The following is a 9,717-nucleotide window of genomic DNA, read 5'->3' on the forward strand; positions in this document are numbered from 1 at the left end:
TCAGGGTGAAGCCAGTGCTCATGGCACAGGCTGTGGGTGCTAAGGTCGCTTGTCTGAGCCTCATTTCTAAGGCAGGGAGGACAAGTTGCCAGCATGATGGCATGAAACCGTCCACATGAACGTCCTGAGCATGGCACCCGCCACGGCAAGCTCAGTAAAGATCAGCTCCAAGTTACAGATCCCTCTTCCAGAAACCAAGTACCAGTCTTTCATAGAAAATAGGATTTATTTTCACATTTAAGGTGAACACAAATACATGTTCCAGAAATGTTTTATGTATAATATATCATCAGTAGATTGAATTTCTTTAACACACAGAAAAATCAAAGCCTACCAGGAAATGCTTCCCTCCAGAGCACAGGAGCTTACAGGCCACTTCTGTTAGCAACACAGGAATTCACATTGTCTAGGCACAGCTCAAGTGAGGTTTGTTCCCAGGTTCAACTGCTCCTACCCCCATGGGCCCTCCTCAGAAATGACAGCAGCAAACCAACGGGCTTCACAGTAACCAGGAGGAAAGATCTCAGCCAGGGGAACCTTCACAAAAGCCTTGAGTTGTGTTTCAAAAGCCAAGCTCTGGGGTCTGTGGCCTGTGTCACCAACTCAGGTCACACCACAGCATGGGGAAGTTAGTGTTGCAGCTTCACTTCTAGTCAATCTTGTTAATTAAATTATCCCAATTAGGAAGACAACATTAAACAGGTATTAGAGTCCTTTTGCAAAACTGACTGTCCCCCTTGGTCAAGGAAAAGACCTTCACTTGGATGCTAACCCATTACCACCACCATGTCCAAGGCACAGATGAATCTGGGTTGGGCAATCACAGGCAATGCTTGATGAGGGGTGGGTGACATCACGTCCACAAAGATGCCCAGAAATGAGGTCGTGAGGAAGGGTGGGTATTAGGAAGCAGTGTGGTGGGTCCTGGCCGAGGTCCGACATCCCTGAGCAGCCTTCCTCAGGCACACCATGATGGTGGAGTGGGCACAGATATCATTTTGGGCACCTTGGCTGAGAGCCAAGGCAGCCATCTGGGTGCATGGACATTTGCAGCTGCCACCATCCCAGCACCCTGGCCACAGATTAGCTCAACTGGCCACAGTCTGTGATGACAATCTTCTTGGATGTCTTCCCACTCTTAGAGCCAAAAGATTCTATTTTCTTCACGACGTCCATGCCCTCTTTGACGTGACCGAACACAACATGCTTGCCATCCAACCTGTGAGGACGGGTGACCCGGGTGAGCAACAGTGTAGTGCAATGTCATCCAATGCCATGGCCCCGGTCATGGAATTAGTTACCGAAAACAGCAATTCTGCAAGGAATCCCCAGGTAATACCTGGATCTACCACCAAAGCTCAATCAAGCCTTGTTGAGCGGCCCAGATACACCCCAGAGAATGCCTGGCTTCCAGGACACATTCTGCCACTCATGTTGTGACCTTGCCTCAGGTTACGTAGCCTGAATCCTGGTAACTCCATCTATTAAAAGTGGAGTATTCTTTGTTCTGCACAGGGAGGTAACAGGATAATGAAATGCTCTGAAGAAAGAAGTCCAGACAAATGGAACCACGTTAACGGTCATGAATGAGTCAAGAGCCAAAGGAACAAGGGTGGTGAAACTGCAGAGTCCTGGGCAGCTCTCAACTCAAGAGAGTCCAATAATGCAAAAGGCGGCTCAGTTCAGCTCCGGCAAAGCTGGCACGGTTTCAAGCCAAGAGCAGAAATGCAGGATCCACTGGGGTCCCATGAAGGAGCAAAGAGCAGGCTGAGCCAGCAAGGACCTGCCCAGCCCTGCTGGCCACATCTCTTAGGCTTGGAGGCTGGACACTTCTAGTGTCCACCCCACCTAGGTCTCCCTAAAATTCTTGGAAATGGGCTTTACCAAGTCAGCTCCCAGCCAGCTCATCACCAGGTGCCCCAGGGCTACGACATTTGGGACTCTGGCCAGAGAAATTTATCCCTTAGAAGAAAATGTACCAGGAAAGAGACATCCCTAAAATCCACGGGCATTGAAAACAGGGCCCTTACAGGCCTGTGGCTATCTGCAGGCTTATGATAATACAGGGGCTTCATTTGGAAATCTGCTGATATTCAAATGTCTGCTGCAGCGTTGCCAAGGCTCAGCCCACGGTCAAGACAAGCCTGGGAAACTCCAGGTTAAAACCACACAAGTGGGCTTCTACTCAGTCCCTCCTGAGGCCTCATAATGTTTTGCAACATTTCCCAAATGTATCTGGTAGAGAAACCCTTTCGTGTGTGCGTGTGAGCAGAATACACCGAGAAAATTCCAGATGACAGCAACAATGGGAACCCAAACCATGACAGAATTGCAGGAACAACTGCGATTCTCCTTTGATCCTTCCACTAACTTTCTCTTTCTCATACAAACACACAGCCTGGGAGAGGGCCACTGTCCCAGAGCAGATGGCCTGGCTGTAAACTGCCTGCCCCTAAAAGTGCACAAATCCTCCTCCAGCTGCAAGGCTGCCCACATTCCCAGAGGGCCTGGGGCAGGGAACTCACCAGTCTGTCTTTATGGTGCAGATGAAGAACTGGGAGCCATTGGTGTTAGGACCAGCATTAGCCATGGACAGGACACCTGCAAAAACCAGCAGAGCTGAGCCACGCTGCCCCTGGAGGCACCTGCCGGGGAGGACATTAGAAAGGGCAGACGGTGCAAACCACACCAGGGACATTCAAGTCTGGAGATCCTGGGACCCAGAAGAGGAGAACCAGGGCCCAATACCAGCCCCCAGGGTGTGTCTGCCTTTGCTGTCCGCTAGTTCTCAGTGGGGTGGCCTGAGAGGACAGGGCTTTGTGGAAGCTCTCAGTGGTAGGGCTGGGACGGGACCTGGGACAGGACCCCAGGCCCTGACCTCCAGACTTCTCCACCTACCACCTTGGGTCTTATAGGTGACAGGACGCTGCCACAATAACCACCCTGGCTTCCAAACAATTTGCTTTTTGTCTAAGCAAGATTTTAAATCTTGCAACAATTCTTTTTTTTCTGCAACAATTTTTTTTTTTGAGTTGGAGTCTCGCTCTGTCGCCCAAGCCGGAGTGCAGTCCCGTGATCTCGGCTCACTGCAAGTTCCGCCTCCCAGATTCACGCCAATCTCCTGTCTCAGCCTCCCGAGTAGCTGGGACTACAGGCACCCGCCACCACACCTGGCTCATTCTTGTGTTTTTGGTAGAGACGGGGTTTCACCATGTTAGCCAGGATGGTCTTGATCTCCTGACCTCGTGATCCACCCGCCTCAGCCTCCCAAAGTGCTGAGATTGTAGGCGTGAGCCACCATGCCCGGACCATTCTGCAACAATTCTAAGCGTCCTAGAATTTCTAACCCGAAACTCAGAGGACAGACAGGGAGGTGGCAAAGGCCTCCATTCTGCTTAAAGGTTCTTCTGCAAAGTTCCCAAAGGAAACCCTGCTTTTTAAACTGAGAGACGAGAAAACTCTAGGGAAACTCAACAAGCCAGAAATGCTGAGACGGCCTGCAGTGCCGCAGGGAGGAAGGGCCTCATCAGATACTGGGCGGTGACCACATGTGGCCTCTCAGGGCCTGCTGGGGCTTCCAGGCCAGGTCAGAGCTATGGGGACACTCACCCTAGAGGCGGCCCCCACTCACCCGGCCCCACGTGCTTCAGTGTGAAGTTCTCGTCAGGAAAGCGGCTTCCGTAGATGGACTTCCCGCCTGTGCCATTGTGGTTGGTGAAGTCGCCCGCCTGTGAGCACACAGTACCTTCTGAGTGGCTGCCATGGAGCAGACGGGGGCCATGGCCCCAACACTGGCAGCGGCCTCAGCCCACCCAAGCCCACCCAGTTGGCGCCCCTCAGGTAAAGCAGTCAATAAACATCCAATAAAATTAGAGCTGATAATAAGAAAAATAAGCAAAAAAAGAAAAAAAAAAGACTAAACTTAAATATCTTTTGTCACAGTAACTACCTTTGTTTCCAAATGACTTACTTTTTGTCTGAGCAAATTTTTAGGTAATCTTCAAAGGACCTAATGGCCATTCAGAGATGATACTTAGTGACCCAGAAGTTAACCCACTCCTCCTGGAGGGCAACAAGGAAGAGGCCAGAGGCCCCCCAGTTCCCGTGTCTAGTCTGTGGGAGCACCAGCAGCTGGTCCAGACCAGCTCCCCATGCCAGGTCCCCTCACTGTCCCTGCACTGCCCCTTACCCAGCCCAGCAGCTTCCCCAACCCTTGCAGACCCAGGACAGAGTCTGCCCAGGGCTGGCATCCTTCCTCAGGCCTCAGCTAAGGCCCGGGCAGCCCTGGCCAAACCTGCATGGGGCACCCATGGCCAGAAAAGCCCGGTAGCAGCCCCTATGCCTAGTGCTGCCCAGCCCAGGCCATGGCTGGCTGCTGTTTTCCTGAGATGGGATCCTTGGGTGAGAGAGGGAACTGACCAGCTGAAGCATCCGCAGGTGTCAATTAGGTGCTCGCTAATTGATATCCCTCCCAACGGATAAGTCAGGACCCTGGCCTGGACTCCCAGTGCCACCGCCTTGTGCCAGGGAGCCCTCCAGCTCTGGAGTCCCCAGCCTGGCTCAGGACTTCCACCTCAGCTCCTGCTTTACCATCAGCCTTAGGGCTGGGCCAGGCCTGCCGTCCCTGTGTTCACCCCATATCCAGGCCTCACCACACACAGACATCCAGCCCCAACCCACCGCCCCTTACCATGATACGATGACAGTCACTGGGTCAGGGTAGAGGGAATGGGGAGAGAATTCCAGGCAGAAAGGTCTTAAAAGAGGTCATGACAACCATGTCCCTGCCTCCAGGCTCTGCCTGCCCAGGATACCCAATCCCTGATCTTGAAGATCTGTGCTAATAGAGGACCAGTCCCAATACCACCTGGGTCCTGACCCCCGGGTAGCTCCTGCTGCAACACCTACCCCCAAACCTCTGACACAGCAATACCAATGCTTGTGAAAACCGAGCGTGGCACATGACTGAAAAACATTCATTTCACCTTTCTCTGGGAAGGGAAGCTCCAAGTCCTGGCATGTGTGTTCCTGCCCTGGACCCGTCTTCCCACCTCAGCCGCTTCTCCCTCTCCCTCTCTTATCTCCCACACCAGTGCTCAGGGGCATGCAGGGGACAAGGTCAGAGACCACTGGAATATGCTGGTTCTTCAAAGCCTTCAGGGCCACCCCCAGCACATCCATCCCCCAACCCAGCTCTGCCTTGATAGACTCCACCTCCCAGTCCCCTGGGCAGGGCCTGCCACTGGCCTGGAGTGGCAATGGGTTGGGGCTGGGCTTCCATGTGCAGTGAAGCCTGGATACAGGGCTAATGCAGGAGGGGCAGCCTGGCCAACAGAGCAACTGCAGCTGTCCTGCTCAACACCTTCCTCATACCAGGCATCTTCACACACCCACAAGGCAGCTCCTGCTCTCATCCCCACTTACAGAAAAGGAAACCACGTTACCTGGCACATGAAGGAAGGGATCACCCTGTGGAAGGTGGAGCCTTTGTAGCCAAAGCCCTTCTCACCAGTGCACAGGGCTCTGAAGTTCTCTGAGGGTAGAAGGGAGACACAGGTTAACACAGCCAGGCCCCAATTCCCGGGTCATACCCATTCCAGCCAAAATCCCTGCTACATCCCCAGCAGTGAACAGGGGGATAAAGACCCTGGCACCTCTTGGGTCTGCTCTGCCCAACTCGCTATGTAACTGGACAAGTCACTCCCCTTCCCTGACCTCAGTACCTGAGCACTGTGACAAGAGTACAGGCTCACGGCTGTGCTGGCACCAGCAGGGCAGCGACTCAAGGGCTATGTGCGCACCACCCTGCCTCATTGGGGACCAGGAGTGGGGAAGTCTCTGGGAAATTTACGTGTGCCTTCCACCGGCTCTGAGGCTCCCAGCTACTATGAGAGAGGAGGGCAGAGCCAACGTTGAGGCCCAAAGAGGGATGGGAAGAGCTGCCCCAGGGCACCCAGTGGCTGAGCCACACATGGAGCTCCCATTCGTCAGGGGTCTCCGAGCCCCAATTCTTCTCACTACGCCACCCACCTTGCCCTGCCTGGCCCCCTTCCCATCTCACAAGGCCCCACGCCCTGTCTTACCAGCTGTCTTTGGGACGACATCTGCCTTCAGCTGTTGGGGGAGAAGAGGGACAAAAGTGGGTGGTCATTGGAGAGACAGGTGAAGGTGGATGTCTCTCAGCACCCACCCACCCCCACAGCGGCCAAGGAGGCTGAGGAAGAAGCACGTGGACATTCCATTCCCATTATTGCCAACCCGCGTAGGTGGCAGCTCTATCATTTCTGGGAGCCATTTCCTGAACCCAAGGCTGGAGGAGGTGGCCTTGGTTTCCTAATCTGTCAGAAGAGATGACAATGCTATCTTGGCCTACTTCTGTGGACACAGCTGGCACTGCTCCCACAGCTGGGCCCAAAGCATCAGAAACTCGGGCAAGAAAGTGGGTCTAAGGTAGGAGCCAGTCCAGCTCTTCGATTTGGGGATGGTAAACTGAGGCCCAGGGAAGGGCATGCTCCCAGGGAGGGGCAGTGCTCCTACAGCTGGGCCCAAAGCATCAGAAATTCAGGGACAAGAGAGTGGGTCTAAGGTTCCTCCATTCGGGGTTGGGAAACTGAGGCCCAGGGAGAGGCATGAGGGTGTGGGGAGGGAAGGCTGAAGCCCCATCCCAGCCAGCCTCTAGCCTCGAAGCTGCAAGACCCACCCTTGAACCAAATGGAAGCAGGAAGGGTGTCCCTATTTTCCAGAAGAAACTGAGACTGAAAAAGAAATACCAAGGGCTCCCTGAGAAAAGGGCCAGTCAACACGAACTGACCTCTGCTGTTAATGTGAGGCCGGGCTGAAGGCTCCACTAGGGCTTTCCCTCTAAAGTTACCCTGATGACTGTTTCTTACTTTGCTTTATAAAAGACCCAAAGAGTTTGGGCAGGTGCTGAGTGTGACTCCCAAGGACGGTGGCAGGGCACGGTTCCGGGCACACTGCCTCTGAATGTGTCGCAGGAGGGGCATTCTGGGGTCCACCAGGTGGCCGGGCCGGAGGCCTACTGGGCCCGCACTACTGCTGGAAACCACCTCTCGCTCCATTTCCCAGGACCCCGAGTGTGAGCCCGACCGGGGGGGCGGGGCCAGGGCACGCTCCGCGTTGTGCAAGGGCCGCCACGTGAGCACCCGCTGGGCCACAACGCTCACCCCAAGCCCCCCGACACCCACCTCAGAGCTCCGGATCTAGACTCAGCCCCAGAAAACTCCTGGAGCCCCTCTCTCGTCCCGGGGCTGGCCCAGGGGTGCTGGGCCCTCCCTCTCTGCGATCTGACCTTGAGCTTTCTCCTCCACACGTGCCCTCCCTCCCGTCTCCCCGGCTCCAGTGCTCCTAGGGAGGCCGGAAGAAGCCATTCTGACGCCCATTCTCAAAATGGGGAAACTGAGGCCCAGAGCCCGGCAGGGGGAGGCCAAGGTCACCCAGCGCGCCCGGCACCGCGCCGCCCAAGGCCCAGGACTCTCCCCGGGCCCGTGTCTCGCGCCCAGGCCGGCCCTGCGAGCGGTCTCACCTCCAGCACCACGCGGCCGAGCGGCTGCCCGTCGGCGCCCACGTCCAGGTACACGAGCGGGTTCCCGGAGGAGGAGGAAGAAGACGGGTCGCCGGCCCCCTTGCTGCAGGCGCGGGCCGCGGGGAGTCGCAGCGGCACGGAGCGCGGCACAGAGAGCAGGCCGAGCCACCGCGGGCCACAGCGCAGCGCCAGCATCGCGGGCGAGGGTCGGGCGGGAAACCGGCAGGGAGAACACAGAATTCTGAAAAGTAGGTCGCGCGCGCCCAGAAGGCCGAGTCCCGCGCAGCCGCGCGCCGCAGCCTTTATTGGCCTGGCCAGGTTTGCGGCCCCGCCCTTGTCCCGCCTCCTCCGGGCCTGTCCGTGGGCGACCCCTGCCGGCCGCAGCGCGCAGCGCAGCCAGCCGGTGGGGCCGCGGGGCGTGAAATGCTTTGGAACACTCCCGCCTCCAGGCCCAGAGACCGGAAGAACAGACACCACCTGGGAAAAGGATGCTGGTTCCATGTTTATTAAGGTACCAGCAGACTTTTTTAAAAAGGAAAAACTGCTAAAACGTAATTAACTCAAAAATATGAGCATCTACACGTTGCAATTTGAATATAATAACAAAAGTCTACCTTTGAGCCGTTTATAGGTAAGGCTCAGGGCCCTTTATAGGTAAGGCTCAGGCCAAATAAGCTTCCCTGCTGCCCTAGGTCCTGCAGTCCGAGAGGGTTAGAGAAAGGTGAGATGAGAAGCGGGATTAGTGAGCCAGAGGCGCAAGAGGGAGGAGATAAGCTGAGACACCTCCCATGATGTCCCCTAGCCCGCTTGTCCCGGCCTGGGCCTGTCTCTAGTTATTTCTAGGGACCAGACCTGCTTCCAGCAAGACTGAAAACGCAGCCTGGGCTCATCATGCTCCTTCCAGGCCCCCAGCCCTCCCCAGGACTGGGTCTGATCCCTCCTCCTAGGACCCACACTGACAGCCCCCGTACCCGGCCAGCCAGGGCAGCCACCTGCCCCCTCCCATCAGCATGCACCCCGGGAGGGGACTTAGTGGGGAGACCCACAGCAGGAGCATTTAAGCCTCATGTGCTGAGAGTGGGCTTCCCAGCAGCAAGAGCCACCCTCACTGCAAGGTGGTGGGAGGCCTGCAATAAATGGATGCCAAGCAGGGACTCGAGAGAGCATCTGGCCCAACACTAGTACTGTCCCCAGGGGAAGCTGAGGCCTGGACACAGGAAGGCACTGGCTAGGGCTGGGGAGCCCTAGAGTCCTGCTGCCAGCTTGCGCCAGTGCTCCAGGCCTCTCTGGGTCTCAGTTTCCCATCTGGAGGGTAAGGGTGTGATCATGCTCCTCATTCTGCTTTTGTCTCAGGTCTGTTCTTAGGATAAAATGAACTAGAGAGAGATGGATTTGTCAACTAAGTACTGTGCCTGTAGGCATCTGTGATGGATACAGTCTGGACTGTCTTTCTCAGGGTTTGGGATTCAGAGAGCAGTGGTCTCAGTTAGAGCCCTGAGGGGCCAGAGAAAGGGGTGGGGCTGAGCCTTGGAGGCAGGTGGGCTTGAGCAGGGACCAGCTCTGGACTGACCTGCCCCAGATTCTGAATGGGCTCATGGGAATAGGTTGGGCAGCAAAATGCCAGCCAAGCAAATTCATGAGGTCAGAGCAGTGTCCTAGCTTCATGAGAATGCTGGCTTGGCCTCTGGAAGTTTGGCTAGCTTGGCTTCTGGAAGTTCATAGCCCCCCTTCTCTGATTCCTGGCCTAGGAGGGGCCTAGGGACCCAGTGAAGCCCAGGTGGGATGCATTCTAGGTCCCAGCCCAGAATGGGGCCTCACTCTGCCCTAAGGAGCAGCCCCTCCTTTCTCATGACTGTGCCCTGAGGTGAGCAGGCCTGAGTGGGGAGCCCACCTGAGCCCTCAGCACATGTCCCAGACCCTCCTTTACCAGTGCATCCTGATTTGAGAGCAGAAGAATCACGCCATGTGCCTTGTCATGAAGCTTCCTTAAGGCCCCAGGCTTCCCTGCAGCCAGTTCCAGGCCCTGAGCTCACAGGACCTTCAGCCACAGCGGGTGGCTCAGCGTACCCTGTTGTTTCTCAAGCCTGCTCCTAGGGGAACTCAGTTTATGCTCCATCCTAATGAAGTGTGAGCAGCCCCACTCCAGGGGAGTGCTGCCTTCATTCATTCGACCA

At 55.9% G+C, this 9,717-nt stretch overlaps 1 protein-coding gene across 1 annotated transcript; it reads right to left on the bottom strand.

The window, feature by feature from the left end:
- Positions 1-207: 207 nt before the first annotated feature.
- On the bottom strand, positions 208-7,854 carry PPIF (peptidylprolyl isomerase F). The gene is made up of 6 exons (XM_007962819.3): positions 7,544-7,854; positions 6,084-6,114; positions 5,445-5,533; positions 3,632-3,728; positions 2,526-2,601; positions 208-1,219 (listed from the first exon to the last, which is right to left on the bottom strand). Exons 1-6 carry the CDS (start codon positions 7,736-7,738, stop codon positions 1,084-1,086), a joined length of 624 nt encoding a protein of 207 aa, XP_007961010.2. The 5' UTR covers positions 7,739-7,854; the 3' UTR covers positions 208-1,083.
- Positions 7,855-9,717: the final 1,863 nt, after the last annotated feature.

This window comes from Chlorocebus sabaeus, chromosome 9 (assembly GCF_047675955.1).
Source record: "Chlorocebus sabaeus isolate Y175 chromosome 9, mChlSab1.0.hap1, whole genome shotgun sequence".
NCBI classification, from domain to species: domain Eukaryota; kingdom Metazoa; phylum Chordata; class Mammalia; order Primates; family Cercopithecidae; genus Chlorocebus; species Chlorocebus sabaeus.

Bases quoted from the DNA above. Each gene is read 5' to 3' on its own strand.
- PPIF (XM_007962819.3), bottom strand. From the start codon at position 7,738: ATGCTGGCGCTGCGCTGTGGCCCGCGGTGGCTCGGCCTGCTCTCTGTG. The intron at 6,115-7,543 runs GTGAGACCGCTC...CTCCCCCAACAG, and splicing joins TCGGCCGCGTGGTGCTGGAG to CTGAAGGCAGATGTCGTCCC. The intron at 1,220-2,525 runs GTGAGTTCCCTG...CCGTCCTCACAG, and splicing joins TGCACCATAAAGACAGACTG to GTTGGATGGCAAGCATGTTG.